Genomic DNA, 21,250 nt, shown 5'->3' on the forward strand with positions numbered 1-21,250 from the left:
GGCAAAAGGGGGTCCAACCCGTTACTAGCATGGGGTACCTAATAAAGTGGCCGGTGAGTGTATATATATATATATTAGAGGCATTTTTATATTATTTTGACAATATATGTATATCATCATATTGCCCAGCACTACACCAAAGGTATGCCATAGGGTTACATATCCTAATACTGTGTGGGACTCAGCAGTTTAATCCACCCTTTCACCCTTGGCCCCAGAAGTCCCAAGGACACTTAGTGACGTAATGACTGAAAATAATCTGAAATATCAGAAGTCAGTGTATCCAGCCAGAGCCAGAGGTTGAAGCATAATCTTTGCACTGACATTGTGGGAATTATCTGCTTCTTTAGAACATTTTGTGAATGTGCTGTGTTTTTCTACCCTTCAAAATATTACATTTTAGCCCTCAGCTCTGGCTGCACGTTATTGTTTTCCAGCTGGTCCTATCACATGGGGTTCGCACATCTGCCCTTCCCTGACAGGAAACATCACACACTTTTTGGCATATGTTTATTAATCCCACTAGAGAAGATTGCAGGTCTCTGCATCATTAAGTTATCAGTGTCAGAAGTATCTAGATAATTGTTCATAGTTCTTGGTTGGTTTACAATAAGGCTGACTTAATGATCCCCTTGCAGAATAATCAGTTTACTGTAATTGAGGCTAATATTTAGCTTCAGTCGATATGATGTAGAATTACAAGGATAGCATTTGGGGTAGCAATTGACCTTTGGTTTGTTTTGTTACTGAACTTGGCTGGGTTTTCTTAGCACCCCTCTATCCATTCTAATTCCCCTTCTATTAGTTCTGCAGCACTCTCCCCTCACTAAGATTACTATAATGTGTGAATCACATCACTGCGTGTTGGCATTAACTGTGCTTCCTTAAACAGAGAGGTTCTGAAAACAAGGGTGCCAAGCTATCTGCTTATTCAGCTGATTCTTATTCATCACCGGCGTTAAGACACAAGGTTTTCTCCCACCATAGTAGTCCTGTAGGATCACAGCCATCCACAGCTGCTACTCATCCAGCACTCTTTTCCTGTCTTTCACATTAGTGTTTTGCAGACAAAGGGGTGTCAAAAGTGGGACACTGTTGACTTGTTGGGCTTAAGGATGTAACGATTACTGGTGTAACGGTAAACCACGGTAAAAATGTTGACAATAACAAGTACCGTTTTCATTTAAAATATCATTATTATCACGGCGGATTGCCACGGTATGAAATCCGTGGGTTTCATCCCAGTCTCCTGAAGTTGCCGTGCAGGTGCACTGCGTAGCCTACAACGTGCATTTCTTGAAGCTGGAATCATGGCGGAAGGAGATTACAGCACTCAGGACATTTATCAGCCCTCTAAGAGGACTAACTCTGAAGCATGGGCATATTTTTGTTATTATAAGAATGCCGAAGGACAGTTTGATTGAAGATAGTTTTCCTGTCTGCAGAACTTTGGTCACTATAACAGTGAGGTTACATTTTCATACCGTTACATCCTGAGTTGGGCTTAGAGGATACTATGTCATCCCCTGCATTCCCAGGCTCATGTTGTTACCTGAGAAGTCAGTGAAGCCCATTAAGCGAAGGGCCTTGCTGGATATTGCACTTCACAATACTGACTACCATTGTACTACTTCATCGGTTAGCCAAAAACCTCTTTTACAAAGGGTAAGAATTAAACCAGAGAGCTGGAACAAAGGAGCACTTGTACTTAGCTTGTAGATAATTTCATATAGAATTATTTAATTCTTACTGGCTTTAAACTGTGGCACATAGTATTTTTTTGGTGTTGTTGGGAAACAATTCTGTAATAACCTTTTAGCATATTGCAATTAAAGTGGTCTAGACTTTGGCAGCTCCTCTTGGCTTTGTTTCTTTTTAAAGATAATGTTTATCTGGACTAGTTTGCTGAGGGGCATAATATTTGTTAAAGGCAAAATATGTGTAAAACCATACTGAATGAAGTACTGTGGTGCTGCAGAGACGTCCTGGCCTACAAATCATATCCTACAGACTACAGGAAATATATTTGTTAGGTACAGATCCTCGCAAAAATCCCACTCTAATCATTTTAATTTTTTAAGATTCAATATAAGTTGATGAAAAGGAGAATAATGATACAAACATGATCATTCCCTTCAATATCTTGAATCATATTGCAATTGCAATATCAGTCAAAATAATCACAAATAGATATTTTCCTCATACCGTGCATCCCTAATGGAGAGCAGTGAGTCTGAAGGCTGGAGAGCACATCAACTCCTATCACTCAACAATATTCAAAAAGCAACTGCATAATTATTATACAGACTTTCTCTGTTTTTTTCTATCAGAGTCATCTAGGTTAGCTGATGCCGCTAGGTCTGAGATAAATACAAAGAAACAACCAGTTATATTCAGTGTTTCTGGGACAAAACAACATATAGTGTTTATGGTGCATACTTTGCATATTTGTCAGGCAAGCAACATCAGATAAAATATTAGCTACAGCATGGGTGTTTCCTTACCACTGATGGGCAGACTTTTCCTATATTCACAGCCTCGGGTGTTGGCTGTTGCAGCTCATGCCAGAGTGGAGAATTACCGTATGTCCTTTTCACTAGCTGACTAAAGCGCTGCATGGAAATCATTACTCCTACGATTAGGAGAGAGCCCAACCAATATGTCTATCTCTCTCTCTCTCTGTGTGTGTGTGTTTGTGTGTGTGTGTGTGTGTGTGTTCGTGTGTGTCTGTGTGTGTGTGTGGGTGTGTGTGTGTGTGTGTGTGTGTTGAGGTTTTAATTCTATACATGTTATTTTATACATTTTATTTATCACATTTTATATCTTAATGTTGATGTTCCTGTTATGTTGTGACAATGAAACAAATTATATTATTTTAGTGAGAACTTATAAATAACTAATGTTAGGGAAATCTGTTTATGTTTTGCCTGTGGTCCGCCAGTGGCTAGAAATGGCGATAGGTGTAGCCCTGGGTATCCTGCTGTGTCTTTGAAAATGAAAGCTCAGATGGGCCTATCTGGAATCTTGACCCTTATGTCATAAGGGGCAAGGTAACCTCCCCTTTTATGCTCTTTGCCCACCCAGAGGATTTGGCCCACACAGACAGACAGACAGACAGACAGACAGACAGATAGAGAGACCGAGAGAGAGAGAGAGAGAGAGAGAGAGAGAGACACAGACACAGAGAGAGAGAGAGAGACACAGAGAGAGAGAGACACAGAGAGAGAGAGAGAGAGAGAGAGACACAGACACAGAGAGAGAGAGACACAGAGAGAGAGAGAGAGACACAGAGAGAGAGAGACACAGAGAGAGAGAGAGAGACACAGAGAGAGAGAGAGAGACACAGAGAGAGAGACAGAGAGAGAGACACAGAGAGAGAGACACAGAGACTGACTTTCATCATGGCTCTCAAAAGCTACAGGCTTTGAAATGGACCATTCTAAGGAAAGCTCATTCTGGGACTGACTCTAGTGGCTATAATTCTGCACCAAGGCGTTTGGGAAAGAGAGTTGAGATATGGTATTAGGGGACCACTAAGGCCTATCTAAAAGCATCCAAAGACCACCATATCATGGGACCTTTAAAACAATTACTATTATAAAATAACTAATACGATTATATTTATTACTTAATGCTCTTATGTCAAAGAGCCACTTGGCATCCTCAGATGATGCCTTGCTGGTATTTCCTACATCAAGGCTGAAAACCATCATGCATTTTTGGCTTGATCTTATCATCATGCATCTTCATTATCTTAGCTTTAATCTCAGGGCAAAAATAAGTCATCTTTGTCAAACACAAAATAATTCCAGCTCTATCCAAAAGCTGGATCGCTTCTGGAAGTCTTCCAGTTTGCCATGTGGTAGAGAGAGAATCACAGCAGAAGGTAAACCTTAATTGCTGTTATTGTGCCAAGACTCCTCCTGGCCTATATTTAATTATTCAGACCAGGCCTGTTTCATTACCACAGTTGTATGGCAAATAATAGGGGTTCATTACATGGAGAATTTGGGATTTTGCTAGTGCCAGTCTCTTTGTGACTGTACACATGTACCACCTATTTCCCTCATTAATTGTTGCATCTTGACCTTTAATGGCCATTAACCCCAGTATGTGGCTCAATATCACCCCTCTCCATTTCAGTGATAACACAAAACCACAAGAATAATCCCCCAAATCATCCAAACTGAGATGAAAAACTAACACTGTAAAGGATGATGTAAAAGTTTTAGAGGAAAATATGAATGTACCTGCAGGCTGGAACACCAACATATATTTACTGAACGAGTGGATAGTCAGTCATGTTATGGCTTTTGCTCAAAGTGTAGAAAATCCAAGGAAAGTAAAACACTTTGTTTACACATCCAGTTTGTCAACACACCCTCGCTTAGTCAAGTCTTTAATCATGCTTGTTTTTTCACCTCACCGGTATAAATTTAAGAGGAATCATTTATACTCTATCACATTATCAACAGAAAAGGGATGTTTCAGATATTCTCTGCACTTACAGTGGCTTGGATAAGTGTACACACCCATGCCAAAGTTGATTAAAAAGAGGAATACAAAAACATATTTTGGAAATTGATCTTAATGCCTTAATTCAAAGAATTTAGGAAAGTCCAACTTTTACGGGGGGCATAAGTATGCACAGCCCTGTGTTGAATTCCCATTGAGGCAGCCACATTTTTATTTTTAAAGGCCAGTTGCTTCATGGATCCAGGATCCAATTTAACATAGGGACGTGTATACTTATGCCCCCTGTATTTTAAGGAAGAACATTTATTTATTTACAATCCATTGCTCATTCACAAAGAAATTTGGTGTCCTTTTAAAAGAATGGATTTTCATATATATATATATATCTTTTTTTTTTTTTTTTATTAAGGCATTAAGATCAATTTCCAAAATATGTTTTTTTATCCTTCTTTTTAATCAACTTTAGCATGGGTGTGTACACTTATGCAAGCCACTGTATCTCTGAATTAACTTGCCTTGATGTAAAACAGATGTAGTCTGCAAAATGGGAAACAAGTAGAAAGCTGCACCAATGTCCCTTTTTAGGGGTGTCACGAGTCTCCAAATTCTCAATTTGATTACATTTATGATTCTAAGGTCACGTTCAATTCTCAAATTTTACATTTCTGTTGTTTTATTATTATTATTTTTTTTAATCACAGGTTGCTGGTAGACTTTCTAGACTAGACTTTATGCAATATAATATCTGACTTTTGTTCACAATGTACCACACTACATTGTCAAATTTAAAACATTTATTAATAACATAATGTAAAAATACCTTATATCTTCAGTCAATTGGAGAGTTAAGCAAATTAACCTGCTGTCTAGTTCTCTTTTGTAACTGCAGTCTTGTTCACAGAAGATGACATTCAAGGTCACAAAAAAACAAAAAAAAACAATAAAGCAGCCATGTCCATGCTCTTCTCTGAACACTTAAGCACATGGCAGAGCTGAAACACAAAGGTTGTCAACATAACTCACTGGAAATCCAAAATACTTCCACATCGGCAACTTTAGTGAAAGAGGAAGGGATTTAAGTTCTATCTATGGGTCTCCTGCATCTGCAGTTGCCATGCTATCTTTTGACTGTCTATTAGCTAAGGTTGACTTCAATCCGTGTTTTTTTTTCCACTTGGCGAGCCGACCGGACGTGACATGGGAGCGTGGCAGCATTGGTGATTCCATTTTGGATACTCGCTGTTTTTTGTATTTGTTTTTTCATTTCAAAACAAAAATCCATTGGCCGCCAAGTACACGGACCGTTAAGACTAGAAAAGCGCTATATAAATACAGTCCATTTACATTTACCCTCGGTCCCTTTTTAAATTAAAGAAACCCCAACTCAGCTGGTTGAAATTAAAAAACTTCACTCACAGAACTGCTCAGAAGAATTAATGTATCTCAAATAGGTTATTAAATGAGTACTGGCAGTTTTGTTCAACTTTTAAACTTTTAGTGACAAACCTTGACACATGTACACACACAACTAAAATGTAATGTGTTCTATTACAGCTGAGAAACACTGACAAAATCCAATAAAAGCCTAAAAATCAACACAAAATGAAAGCAAAAAAATCATGGTTACAATAATTCTAGACCAAATCTATTCTCATTTCAAGACATATCTGTATATAGTTATTGCCCAGAACCAGGTGGTATAATGGTCTGTATTCATGATACAACTTTTTTACATTTAAGATGTTCTTATTGTGTTTCCCTTTTTTCACAGATAACATTGACAAGAGTGAACTGAAGGCGTTCTTTGAAAGCAACTGCTCTCAGATTTATTTCATCTTCTACGAAAACTTCATGACACTGGAAAGCAACTTAAAACAAAAAGGTGAGTGCAAATTGTATTTGTTTTGTGATCTGCACACTCACTAGTTGACTACCACCCTAGATGGTGGTTCAATAATTAACCCTCTGCCTGGTATGTGTTACTGAAGGAGGTTTATTATCCTCTGCCCCACATTTACAGAGAATAGGCATTAAGTCCATAGAAAGGCACTTTCTGGTTAGGTGTGGTTAAACTCTGTGTGGTGAGCTGACACTATTGGGGGTTAGTAGGGCTCTGCAATTAATGAAATGTTTAATCCTGGTTACTATTTCAGCTTCCAACGATTGCAAAAACAGAGCAATCGAGAAAAACAATTATTAATCACATCGCGCAGTGTTTCGCTATATATATTTGGTCCTCGATTGCCGCCGCTCCTTCAGTTTTGTAAAAAATGTCACAAAGTCATAATTATACGACTCTGGAGAGTTGTCTGTTTCCCTGAACTCAAGCGAACAGTCATCTGCTCCCTCTCCCCTTTTGAGGGTGTGCAACTGGAACTGTGACTGAATAAACAACAGCGTGTTTACAGCAGTTATCATCCAGAATGACAAACAGCAATGAAAGCCTTGGCGGCTGATTTACCATGAAAACTAAGTAAAATATGACAGCCACAGTCGCTTGGAAAATAGTGTTATTGGCATTTAAGATCCTTTTTATATATATATATATATATATATACCAATATCGTATGAAACAGTAAACACGTCTTGTCTCCTAAAGGGGCGTGGCCTTGTTTGAAATTGTAGTGAACGCCGTGTGGATAAACAAAAGTTATATTTGTACAATTTATTAATATTTTCTTTTGCTAATGTGAGATATTTACACAGCTAAAAGACATATTTAGCATCACAGAGATTAGTTTTGTCAGTTCTTTTGTCCTTTGTCGTTCACAGACACAGTTAGTTGATATGTGTTGCCAGATCTTGCAAGAGTTGTTTGGTCCCGAGACAGAAACAGGTCTCAAAACAAAGATGTGTCTGAAAAAATGCCATTTTAGTGTCAGAATGTTCTGGAGATATGTGTTTTGTGAAAAATGGCTCCAATATTTACTTAGGTGACTATGGGCAAGAGAATCACTCATAATCTGTGTTCACTTCTCGCACTGAAATCAGCACACTCTGGATCTGCCGCTAGTCTTCTATAGAGGCGTGGCAGCGGCAGAGCCCACGTGACACAGATATAGGACACTAGTCAGAGTTGGGGCGTCTTGGTTTTTAACTGTCTCTGTTGAATGAGTTTACTGTTTATAAGACCCCAGATGAGTTAGTAGCTAACTCTGCAGTCCCTGTGCCTTTGCCTCCCCGCTGCAGTAGACGTTGTATTTCCCCCTACATGCTATATTCACCTGCTGTTTAAAACGTTTTCCAGCTTAACGGGGGTGCATACCACTCAAAACCAACATAAAAAAACATTAATATTCCCTCAGCATTTTGTTTTCTTGTTAAACTGTATGTATGACATGGAGCAGGGACGTTAAATCCCCGGTTTTATACAATGTTATTCTAAGGTAACGTCTATGTGCCGGACTTTTCTTTAGGTTAGCTAGCAAATAAGCCCACTGATGGTGACAATATTGTTCTTATTTTGGCACAATGTTTAGTAATGACATGGTTAATTCCTCGCAGGAGTATGCTCTAATGGCAGCACACCTTCCTTTGAATAAGTGTTTACGAAATGGCCTGTATTACTGTTACATTATTAATGAGACTAATGCAGTCTAGCTCCCAGTTTTGTGTTTAAAAGCTGAACTACTATCCTTGTGTTTCAGGGAACAAATCTCAAAGGGAGGAGCTGGACTCTATCCTCTTTATTTTTGAAGTAAGTCATCTGTCTTTTTCTCAATCTCTAATTTCATCTGATAGCTGCTTCAGCCTCAACCTGTTTACTGCTGAACTCTGAGGCGGGACCATAGTTTCCAGGGTGCCTTACTACATGTAACTCTGGCTACTTCCTGAATTTGCCTTAAATAGCCCATAAATCAATTGGAGATGCATCTGCATGTGCAGATGAAAAAAAGTATTTGCTCAATCATTTTCCAGCCTTCAGCGAGTTGTGGGGGACCTTGTAATTCATTTCTTATTTTTAAAACCTAGGTATGTATGCAAATCAGAGGAAGTACATGTATGTCTTGTGTCTGTGTTGGCTCTATGGCCCCTTCCGCTGTTTTTCTGAACACTCTTATGTTGCAAATGCAGGTTAAAGTCCCCTGCCTCGTTTTCCCACCTGACTGCAAAGGCAGCTCCAGTTTCCAATACAAACAGCCAGCTCTCCAGTTACATTTGCTCAGGGCAGGGCTGTAAGGATGGTAGCAGAAAAAAATGGGCAGTCGGTTTGTCCCTATGTACAGTATGTCTTGTCCTAGTTTTCCTGATCACCTGGGAGCACTGTGTGGGATTGTTTCTTGCATTATGTCTGAAATAGAGTAAGTCACTCCAGCTTAGAAAACAGCAAAGAGTCTTCACTTTGGATTCAGGCCCAGTGACCAATTCATGTTTGTTAAAGTAGCATCAAGCCAGACACTGCTGTTATCTGTCTTTAGCTATGGCGTCCGAATTTGCTTGTCAGGCATATCTAGTATACTGTAACTCTATTTTCATGTTATCACATTACTGTTCTGCTCTTCTGTCTGGGTGATGCATTATGTACTTAGTGCGTTTTAGTGCATCTGCTGATGCTAGACTCAAATGTTCAGATTTGTAATCTTTGGCCTCTTAGCTTGCTGTTTGGAAAACATTTTATAAGATAGGTGGTCCCTATCTGTTTTAACGTTTTAAAGAAAAGATATTTGACTCACTATATGTCCCTCCAGTTTTTGCCACTGCTCACCAAGACTGCCTGTCTGCACACATCCAGTTATCTCACCTGTAAATAAAGTCTAGATTCATGTCTCTTACATATTTATGAAGTCATCTTTAAAAGGAGAACTAATATTGAAGGCAGCTTAACCCTCATTTGTCCCCTTTTAGCCCCTGCCTGTGGCGAGGTGTGCTTTTACCCGTGCACAGAGAAGATAAGCTTGCTTTGAGTGGTGTGTACAGGACAGATACAGGGTTGCTTTGATCCTGTGCTCTGCTCCACTCTGCAGACTTTCTTCTTATGCCACATTATAGCCGTAAATATATCAAAGGCCCATGTAGTACTAACATGTGTTAAGTTGTCCCAGAGGTTGTATTATGTAACACAGGGACATGACAAATGCGGTAAAAGATTAACTAATACAATATCTTGAGGCAAGTGGATTGTGCATTCTAATCTTTTCTGTAACAAGCATGTATAGTCATGTATAACCTTTTTGTTGAATTTAAATTTGTGGCATTTATGTCATAAACCCAAATTTTTCAAGAAAGGTCTTTTTGTAACTGTGTGTCATTTATTTTAGCCACAGAGGTCTACCAACCAAAACATGAACCCTCACAGCATCAGACCGGTGTATCGGCTAAGAATGGTTAACGCTTGAGACAAAAGCCATTTTGCGGCATTATGCTTTGTAAAACACATTAGTGCTGTAAAACAGTAACAACACCGCTCAACATTATTGTCCCTCATCTTCTGGGCAAGGAATTTCTTGGAAAGCCACAGTTATGTCCTTATATTTCTAGGCGCATGGAAAATATAGCCCCCCAACCCACACTCTCTCCATCACCTGAGTCACTTCTTGCATTTAAATCTGGCTGACCTATACAGTATGTCGCCAGTGTGTGTGTTGGCTTTGAGCTAGCTATTACTTTGCTGTCATGATTTGGTATGTGACCCCCTTTCGTGGGTAGCTATGGGGGAGAATAATTCCCCCATGCTGACCCTATTTGAGTAATGGTGGTAGAGTAATATCTAGAGTGGGTAATCTTTTGTCCCTCCCCCTTGCTGGAACACCCCACCCCCACCACCGTCGGCAGCATTTGCCGTTATTCCCTTCCAGGATTTCTTTGTGTCTGCTGCCATGAAGACATCCACCCAGATGAGCAACCTGATCTTTGTGAGGACACAACAACAGTCCTGAAAATGCTGGATAGAAAATTCCCTTCTAATCATTTACATCAATTTGATTTTAATATTGCTGCACTGTAAGCTTAGGCCTTTTAACACAGTTGACCAACAAATTCATTAAACATTGACCACAGTATATGTTGTATTATCACAGGAAAAAGGGCTTCCATGGTCTTTTTTTTAAATAAGACATTTGGCCGACCGATTGACCCCATGTGAAAATGCTGTATGTCACTTTACTGTGACACACCTAAATCATCACTAGTGCTGTTAATTGTTTTATGAAGTCGCATAACAAGTTCAGTGGAGACCTGTGTTTAATCAAGGTGTGACACTTATACATGGAACAGTTAGTCAGCTCCCTGCTAATAGCTACCTTGTGAAGACAAAGGAACATTTAAAAAAATTCGGCAACAAAGCCAGTGAAAAGAATATTAAAAAAAAAACTATCAAGGAGCTGCATATCCCTTACATGTTAAGGCGTGCCAGTGAGGGATGGGCATTAGTAAGATAACATCACCAAGAACCACACGACCTGGAAGGCTTGTGAAGGTAGAGAGTTTATGATGAATGCCAAGATTTAAACAAAATTATTTATATCCTGAAATGGCAAAGATTGAGTTCAGACCTCAATCAAATTGAGGACTTGTGTCAGGTTGTCAAAGCTTGATGCTTGGTGTTCATTGTGTTGTGTAAGTTTTAGTTTTATCGATACTAGGCAGGTGTGTGAGACAACCTCCTTGTCAGGTGGATAATGTCTGTCTCCCTTTGGCAGCCATCTATATGATTTTGGATTGGGGTCGAAATGCAGTCCTTTTAATCACCTCTTATGTCGCTTCTTGCTGCAAGTGCAAGTAAATGTATTTAGTGAGAGAGATACTAGGCTTGTTTGAGATAAACTGTGCCTCGCCAGTAAAGTGGACGAGAGCATGTTCTGATTCCGATTTAATAAAAATGTTGTGAGGTTATCGTTGCCTACGTGTGCGTGACGTCACAGCAAGTCTGGATCAAGTCAGACACAAATCCAACCTGCATGCATTTGGCGACAATCGCCAGTGATCCATTCTGCGCAGACCTGGCTCATCTCGAACAAGCCTACTGAAAAGCTGTTTTGGATGGACACTAATTACGCGGCAAGTGCCGTTACATGTAATTTCAGGACACCAGTTGAGACCACTTCCTGTATTAGTTTTTGCTATCACAAGACCAGGTTGAGTTTCTCTGGGTTTGAGGGACTTGAGTTGTTTTTGCTGCTGTATGACTGTAAATTAACTCTCACCGTCTAAAAGAAGTTTGATTCTGGTGGCACTGAGGTTATGGGACGGGTTAAGGGACAGCTGTGGGACCAACAAAACTTAGTCGATTCATATCCATTTTCTGTCCAGGATATGACCTCACCATGACCTGGCGTCTGTCATCCGGACCCAACTCAGCATTCTGAATTCCCCTTGTCACCCTCTGTAAAAAATCCCCCATTCGATTTGATACTTGACTTACTGAGTTGCCTTATATGGGTATTTCTGATTATTTTAGTGACCTTGTAACCTTGTTTTGATGGATAGCTGAATTTAATTCAGCTTGGTGTGCTGCAAAATGTGTCTTATAGAAAACTGCAGAAAATCTAAGGATTTTGTTTGATTAACCTTTATTTAACCAAGATGGTCTCTTAAGATGTAAGGGGTATCCTGGCCAAAATGACCAACTATCTTCATAAAAAAGAACCAGCGTACAAAGTAGGAAGAGGATGCAGATAAAGGAAAACTAAAGCCTAAACCAAAATATTGTTAGTTCTTGTATTGTCCTTCCCAACATAGCTCATCGCAAACAGATGATTGTTATTCGTGTTTATTTAAATGCCACACCAGATACACCATTTAATTAGTAAGGAGGTTATTAAAATACAGTGTCACTCATGAACTCCCATCAACCGTCGTCTGGTGTAATGGCATTATATTCCTCTTGATGCACATCTTGGCTAGAATCACTAATACGCTCCTCTACATGTTGATTAACATATTTCTTTAAAAAAAAATTAAACCATGGCTATTTAGCTAAGTGACTTATTTTCCTCCCCATTTCCTCTTTATACAGTCCTAGTTGTGACTGACATTTCAGCAGCAGGGGGTTATTGGTTAATGCATTAATGCTAATTTACTAAGTGTTCCTCTGTTCTGCACTTGGAGCAGGCTGAGTAAATGAATCATGATGTGTGAAGCAACGCTTTAACCTGGGCTTATGTTTACCCTTCAAACATGAAGTTCTGCCACACATTTAATAAATAACCATTTTTGTCACATGCAAGGACACTCATTTTTTTGTAAATGTATGACTTATTTAATTTTGAATTATGAAATACATACATACATACATACATACATACATACATACATACATACAAACAATGGTCCTGGACGAAGCCTGCTGCCACTCGGCTTTTACAGAGTAAAGAGGAAAACCTCATGGCTGAGCTATTGGATGCCTGAGGAGGAGTTTGATTGCACTCTGCTGCTGCCACCCACTGGCTACAGAGGGAAATGAAAACATCTTAGTAATATGGTGATATTTCAGTGTATTTTGGTAAACTATTCAAAAAATAAAACTAAGTAAAAAAAAAAGGTAAACTTCATTGGTCATATGAGAAACCAACAACAAAAAACAAAATGAGGATCAAGCTCAGAAATTTGGTTAGCATATATATATATATATATATATATATATATATTGTACTTACACTGCAAAGCATTTTAAACAAAGCAGGTGTGTAACTGATATTTTTACACATCATACACGAGGCCTGCAAGTGATTTTAATATCAAGCTCTCATTTCCTTTGTAGGCCAAAATATATTGTCGTATGCTGTAATGCAAAGATGATACTTAGTGAGGAAAATAAGTATTTGAATACCCAGCTATTTTGCAAGTTCTCCCACTTAGAAATCATGGAGGGGTCTGAAATTGTCATCGTAGGTGCATGACGTCTTAGTGTATTACCAACAGTAACCTTGGAAACGGTGGTCCCAGCTCTTTTCAGGTCATTGACCAACTCCTCCCGTGTAGTTCTGGTCTGATTTCTCACCTTTCTTAGGATCATTGAGACCCCACAAGGTGAGATCTTGCATGGACCCCTAGTCCGAGGGAGATTGACAGTCATGTTTAGCTTCTTCCATTTTCTAATGATTGCTCCAACAGTGGACCTATTTTCACCAAGCTGCTTGACAATTTACCCGTAGCCCTTTCGAGCCTTGTGGAGGTGTACAATTTTGTCTCTAGTGTCTTTGGACAGCTTTTTGGTCCGTTTAATAGTTGGATTCTTACTGATTGTATGGGGTGGACAGGTGTCTTTATGCAGCTAACGACCTCAAACTGGTGCATCTAATTTAGGATAATAAATGGAGTGGAGGTGGACATTATGAAGGCAGATTAACAGGTCTTTGAGGGTCAGAATTCTAGCGGATAGACATGTTTTCAAATACTTGCTGTATCATACAAATAAATAGTTAAAAAATAATGCATTGTTATTTCTGGATTATTTTTTTTAGATTATGTCTGTCACAGTGGACATGCACCTACGATGACAAGTTCAGACCCCTCCATGATTTCTAAGTGGGAGAACATGCAAAATAGCAGGGTGTTCAAATACTTATTTTCCTCACTGTAACAGAATTTCACTTCACTAATTAATGCTGTGTTTTACAATCTTAGTTTGCCTAAATTCTTTCATGTGATTGACACATTGGCTGTTTTCTGAGCACTGCTTGTTCATCTTGTGTTAATGAGTTTGCTCTATGTTAGTAGGTTTGTACTTTGTATGTCTCAGGAGATTTCCTTGTCTTAAAATTGTATAATCATCTTTGAGTTGTGTCAAAAACCTAAACAATATGTAAATGACTACATTTCTTTTGGGAGTACTGCATGTCTGATTATACCATCAGAAAGCCTTTGTAGACCACCTCTTTGAGTAGCGTATTCTGTGTCATGTCCATGCCCTGCGTCTGGAAACCTAAGTTTGGATCATGTAAATGTGTTAAGGCTGTAGTTGTACCACAGTAATGCCCCCATCTTTATGCTGGAGTATGGCTGCAGATTAGAGTAACTCCACCAACCTTCAGTCCAGCAGACTCTCCATTCGCCTCATATCAGCCAGTAAATTCCTCATTGTTGCGGCCACCATTCCAGCTCCGCAGGGAGTCTTTCTGAGCTAGCTTCTCCATCTCATTCCCACTCTCCTATCCAGTTCTCTGTAAGAAAGAAGATGTTGTTGTGTGTGCTTATACACACACACACACACACACACACACACACGGGGGGGGGGTGGGGGGGAGGGGAGGCTTAAGCAAGCTACCCTGGTGTGTTACCACCTAGCATAATGTAACTGCTGCCCCAAGGAGACCGAGTAAAAGAGGCTAGTACGAAGCCTGTGCAGAGATGTGGTAATCCCATGCGGGATCAATAGCAAGGTGCAGCCACACGCCTGTACACGCATACCATCACGTCTGTGGATCAGTGAGAAATTGAACAGCAGAGATAATCATCCAGTGCCCTCTTTAAGTGATGTATGTCTTTCAACATCTCCGCTGTCACTGATAATGAGAGGGATATAGTCTCAGAGGACAAGAAGGGAATGTTAAAGATAGAGGATAACAAAGGAAGTAGGACGTTGTTGACAACCCGAGACACTCATAACATAAGATGACTTCTGGACCACCACAGCGCTCAGCACAATGTAACGTAGCACAAGGGAGAAATATGGTATGATATGCCGTCTCTCAAAACGACTCTATTGTGGTTCACTACAACACAGTATAACTAAGCAAACTAATGCTTATATTTATGTCAAAATGGAAGAAATACATTTTTAGGAAGAGAATTTGAACTTTATTTTATAAGCAACTGAAGGTTTGCAAAGTTATTGACTTCAGTTTTGTTAGTTAAATAATTTGAAATGCATTATTTGAAGAAAGTAAAAAGAAATCCTTGATGAAAGCTTTTTCATTTGTCTCCCATGCCATGCAATGGTGCTCTATAGTCTCTAAAGCTTTCGCTCATGCTCTGTCATCTTTCTTTTTGTCTTTTCTATTCCTCACTCAGACGCTGGCTCAGCACTTGCATCTTTGGCTAGAGAGGACTTAATCTTTGTAGCTCTTTCCTGCACATTTTTTTGTCATGCTCTGTATCCCTTGCCTACCTGTGTTTCTCGTTCTCCAGGGCAGATAAGCTTTTTATCATGCCGGCCAGAGTTGGTTGTCTGGTTGAGTGGGTCAGAGTTGCATACGTAACGCAGTAAAGGATAGACTTGACCTCTGTATTGCAATCATGAAGTCTTATTGGGTCAGTAATTAGGATTTGATAAGAAGTGAGCCATTGGGGGCATCAGTTTCTCACACAGTGCACCGACTATTAACTAGCCACACACACACACGCGCCTTTCTTTCCCCTCTCCTGAGGGACCCAGTTAACCTGCCGCAGCATTTAAGAATAATGATAGGCTGCTGAAAGGTTAGGGCGCTCTAATTGAGTTGTAAAGCGGTTTGTCGAAGTGATGACATTTTTCATTGCCGCCCTGTGTTACAAGGATCTGCACACATGCTAGGCCAAGTGGAGGGAAATGGAAAGGACACTGCATTCCTAAAGTGTATTCTGCTTTGTCAAAACAGTGCCACTTACTTGTTATTTCCTCCCTCTTCTATTTTAGAATCCAATAAAGAAAATAGAGTTGCAACTAGCGATTGTTTCCATTATTGCTTCATTGACAGATTATTTTCTTAAATAAACAATTCATTGTTGGTCTATGACAGTAAAATGTAAAAAATCAGATACATAAACACATCAAAACATTTTTATGAAATAAACCAGTATAAAAAAAATATGTACAACGTTTTTGTAGCTTTCCCTGGACATAAACTAGTAAGAGCCATTAAAAAGGAGGTCCACACTATTGCAGGTGAATGATGTAAACCCTTTTGAAATAAAAGATTATGAATTATAATTCTGTTAATGATGGTGCTGCAGGGTAAGTAGGGCTAGGACTTTTTCGCCTGAGTTGATTGAACCAACTCAGATCAGCTGTTCTGGAACCGAAAACTCAAGAGTTTCCCATCTTAGGGCACTTTAACTCATAGTTGACGGTTAGACCCAGACTTTGTAAAACCTCCCTCCTGAAACGGGCCCCTGGTCCTGTTAATGAGGGGGTTGACTGCAGAGGGGAAAAGATTTTGGTCCTGATGGACCGCATACTCCTGCTAGAGGGGAGGGATTCAAAGAGTTTCCGTCTGGGGTGAGAAAGATCAACCACAATCTTTCCTGCCTGGTTTATGGAAATGCCCCTCACAGTATCCCGAGCCCAAGGTCATGTCCTCAAATGTCTAGCTTTGTCCAACCAACAGACCAAAATCCAAGTTATTCAATTTACTATCACATAATACCAAGAAAATATTTACATTTCAGAACCTAATACTTTTGGATGTTTTGCATTTTTGCATACAATAAATTAATTTTCTGTAGATCGACTGATTAATTAATCAACTAATCTTTTCAGCTTTAAAAGAAAATATTTCCTTCGGAAAAAGCCTGGACCTGGTCAGTACAGTTCCTTGCATAGGAAGTGAATGATGAAGAAAAAATGCATGACTGCAGCCATTATGTTGTACTCGTATAACTAATCATTTGCTTACCCTAATCATAACTTTTTCAAATTTTTCATCAGAAAATTCTACAACACCTGCCTGAGAAAATCTACAGCCGGTGGCAGTTTCACAGTATAGGTATGTATTACTGGCTTTTTTCACCAAATGGAATACTTGAATGTTAATTGGGCCTCTCTATTACACCTGACAGGTATTTGTATACTGTGAATGTGTTTTTCCTCCTTATACTTATGTAACTTCTAAAATACACTTTAAGACAATGAATCGTTGAGGCACGGTCTTGGCTTTACCCTCAGGCTTGTGATTCTAAATATAAAGACTCATCTGGGGTTGCCCCAGGCAAATTCACCATTCTGTCATTGGACAACAAAAACATAATAGGCTTAAGGCTGCCTCTTGGCTTGTTCTTGACTCTGCGTTGAATTTTCTTTTACCAGTTCACGTCTCACTGGTCAAGATGCTGTGCTTTCACTATGTACTTCTGCTTTGAAGAATGTGTGGTGGTGGCTGGGATAGCATCTCCCCATACCTGCATTTTAATTGAGTTTAACTTTTCCTTTCACGTTATTTTTTTAATTTGTTTCTATTACACTTTACGTTGAGTCGCATTTGCTGAAAGCATGTCAGTGCCCTGGAAAAAACATTTGTTGTGGTATGTGTGGTGTAATTTCCAGCTTATAAAGTCATGCTATGTAAGTTGAGACAATAGTACCCCATGTCTCATTCAGGTCAGTGTACAACAAAACCTCATAACCTTTCCAAGCAGAAGAATTGTTCAACTTTGTGCCTCCATAGATGACAGGAAACATAGGAGCTGCATGACAGGACAGTGCTGCTCACCCTGCCAAGGCCACAATGAAAGTAAACGCATAACACATTTTTTCTGTGCAGAGATATTTGGGCACCCGCAATATCTTCGATTATCTTAAAAGTTCAGCTAAATTTAAAGCCTCCAGCATAATCTGAAATACACCTACAATAAGACATGAACTTGGGAAGTTTGGATGGCTCCCACACTGTACTGTGTGATCCTAAAATCTTCTCAGTTCAATCTCAACTTCAATGTTGACTTTCTTCATATATGTGAAATGAGTTGTGCTGCTCCTCAGATGTTCCTTAACAGTAGGTCATGAATGACATTAATGGCTCGTACTGGTTTTGTCCTTTTTAGCTGAGATCTGCAAGGTTACAGCCATTCATATACAGACCATTAGAAGCTGAAGAAAATCTTCACACCTTTTTATCCTCTGTCTGCTTACTTCCAATTCTTTCTGTCCTGAGCTTAATACCTTTTGAAAGGAAAAGGTATGTGTGTGCCCAACAGACACATGTTATTGATCAAACCTGATGAATAGAAAACATTAAAAGCACCAGACAAACACACTTACAAATTTGCACACTCACATGCAAACACATCAGCTTTGCCAAACTTTTAATACCTCAGCCACTTCTTCATAGCTGCCAGTTAAATTTGTCTGCCTCAAATCACTCAGTTAAGGACGTTCTTGATCTAGACTACAGTGTTTTGAAAGAAAATTCCAGAATTTGAAGTACAGTGAGACCTTCTTCTACAGCTCTTCCCTTTCCATCCAGCCACTATCATCAGATGAGCACAGGCATGTACACTGGCATCATACAGTAACCTGCACAAAGTACTAGTCATTAATTGTATCATGATGCCATTATATAGCGGCAATTCTGTGAGTATGTCCGTCCCATTTTCTTTGTAAAGCCGTTTGAGATAACAAACTGTGATTCAAGGCTCTAGTTAGCTACAGCGGCCGCAGCCGTGAGCTACGGTTAGCAGAAGGGTAAACTATGGGCTGGTCTGTAGAGTTCCTTTTTCTCTCATACTGGCGGCTTCAAAAGGCAGTAGTAAGCAGTGTTGTAGTGTCGTCCTCTGGTCCTTGTCGCAGACTAACGCTGCTGTCCAAACAAGGACATGCCGTTGGCTGTGTGACAGGAAACGTCAACATGGCAAACAAGACAGTATTTGTGCTGGGCTTAAGGCTAACCCCAGCAGACCAATCTTTACTGACTGTTTTCACAGGACAATAAACCTGACTACATTATTACACAACTTGATCCTCTGTGTACGTATATAGATGGATGACAACAAAGTATCTTATCTATTAGTTTAGCCTTGTAAATAGCTACAGCCCTGAACCTTTGGCTACGGCAAACAGCACTTTCACAGAATTTTTGCCCTACCACAACAAAGATAAACTGCCTACCCTTGCTTTAAACACACCTCTGGAGTATCTTAGTTGTTGCCCTAAAATCATTGCAATTTTTTCCGTACTCCTAAAGTTTCGTATAAGAACTAGTCGAAATATTTTCACGGGCCCACAGGGCCATTATAACAATAGTGCTGTCAGGAGTATATCCTAACACACACACACACACACATACACACACACACACACACACACACACACACACACACACACACACACACACATCTCATCCGCCCAAGGTATTTAGCAATCAGTGCAATGTCTCATTTGATTACAGCAGAACCAGATTGCTTTATAAATGCGTGTCGCTGCCAACTGATGTTAATTTTCATCAGGAAAATTTGCCACTCTCCCTACTAGTTTGTCAGGACCAGCCATCAAGGTCAATTGGCCTCAGTGGAGATGACAAGTGGGGCCCTCCCTGTCAGCTTTGTGCTGTGTGTTGTCTCTGCTTGTTGTGTCTCTGTGTAGCAGATTTCTGTTAAATGTTTTGATTTTTTTCTTGACTTTTCTTCCAGGTTCTATCCTGAAAAAGCTTCTACACACTGGAAATTCATTCAAGGTTATTGCTGTTTTTATTGCCACAAAATATGACGAATCACTATCTTTCAGCCACATGATGCACTACAACACTAACCTTTTGTCTATCCGTTATTATGTCTTAACCTCCTCCTGTCTAGATCCGCTGTGAGGGGATCCGTCTCTACCTGCTGTGGCTGCAGGCACTAAGGGACAACTGTGCTGAGGAGCAGTTCCTTATCTTTGCCTGTCTAGTGCCTGGATTCCCTGCTGTGCCCTCCTCCAGAGGGCCCTGCACCCTGGACACAATCATTTACAACCCCTTCTCTAACCCACCAGATGGTGAATTTGAATGTTTCCTAATGTTTGAATATATAATTACATTGATTCTGAAACACTAATAGAGTGTATGTTCTGTTTAGGGTGCTCATTTGGGTCAGTTAAAACATACTAAACTGAAATAGGATTGTGTAGATTCCTTTTTTAGTGCGGGGACTCTCGCTTTCCTACACTTAACTCAGGCCTTTGTATCTGTCAATCTGAGCAGCCAAGGTGGTGCCTGAGGAGATTACCCCCCTGCTTCCGGCTGTGGTAGGAGAAAAGGTTGCAGATGACACGACCTGTTACATCCTCGAAACCCTGCTCAAGTACATGGTCATCCAGGTAATTACTGATTTAGTGGCTACAATGTGGTTATCATAACTTAGATCTCAAGTTTGAACGGAATCCCTTGTCAGTATGGGGTGAGTGCAGTGGCACAGGTTATATTGCTGTGAAGGGCTGCTTATAAGATGCAGGGACAGTTTTGTTGTACATGACTATAATAGATCAGTGGTTAGGTTTCGGGTGTATTCATGAAGCATATTGGCCCTACATGGCCCTGATTTATCTTTTTGGCCAATTTTAGTTTTGAAATACTTTTACATGCTTTATTGGCAGTTGGCACAATTGAAAGGATTGTAAAAACAACAACACAATTCTCTGCAAAACATTCAAGGCAAGACTACCCCATATGTATATTGAAAATATTCCACCACAGTGTAAATCTTGGGTACACAGTGTATGTGTTGCCATGAACAAGGTGTTGACTTGAGTACTCAGGTAGTCCCTCTCTTGTACAACAGTAAGATGAACATCTAAATACAGTATATCAATTGTTAAGTGTGTACAGTTAGAGTCTGTTAATCGTATGTGTACCCAGCCTCAACCAGTTTTCCGGTTTGTTAGAGGAACCTTCAAAGTATTGTGTTGCAAAAATGTACTGGTGCTTTCTGAGTGATACTGGAACCATCTCATCTCACTGTAGCTTGACCTTGTCTGCCTTTGTGCTCTGTCTGCCAGGCATCCAGCTTAGAATGGAGGAACAAAGAAAACCAGGACACAGGCTTCAGGTTTCTCTTCAGCCTGTTCAAGAAGTACTATCTTCCACATCTATTCCCTTCCTTCACCAAGCTTACCAATCTTTACAAGCCTTTATTAGGTAAGCTGACATACAGTGTGTGTATGTATGTG

The 21,250-nt window shown here is 39.8% G+C and overlaps 1 protein-coding gene across 1 annotated transcript in view; it reads left to right on the plus strand.

Moving 5' to 3' along the window:
* Nucleotides 1-21,250, plus strand: part of LOC117936283 (ral GTPase-activating protein subunit alpha-2-like) — a 31,473-nt gene that overhangs the window by 10,019 nt on the left and 204 nt on the right. Inside the window, exons 2-8 of the mRNA XM_034859158.1 lie at nt 6,248-6,358; nt 8,124-8,173; nt 17,042-17,099; nt 19,738-19,781; nt 19,900-20,080; nt 20,286-20,401; nt 21,080-21,218. Of these exons, the coding sequence (XP_034715049.1) occupies nt 6,248-6,358; nt 8,124-8,173; nt 17,042-17,099; nt 19,738-19,781; nt 19,900-20,080; nt 20,286-20,401; nt 21,080-21,218 (699 nt within the window). The remainder of the gene's footprint in view (nt 1-6,247; nt 6,359-8,123; nt 8,174-17,041; nt 17,100-19,737; nt 19,782-19,899; nt 20,081-20,285; nt 20,402-21,079; nt 21,219-21,250) is intronic.

This window comes from Etheostoma cragini, chromosome 20, assembly GCF_013103735.1.
Source record: "Etheostoma cragini isolate CJK2018 chromosome 20, CSU_Ecrag_1.0, whole genome shotgun sequence".
Classification (NCBI taxonomy): domain Eukaryota; kingdom Metazoa; phylum Chordata; class Actinopteri; order Perciformes; family Percidae; genus Etheostoma; species Etheostoma cragini.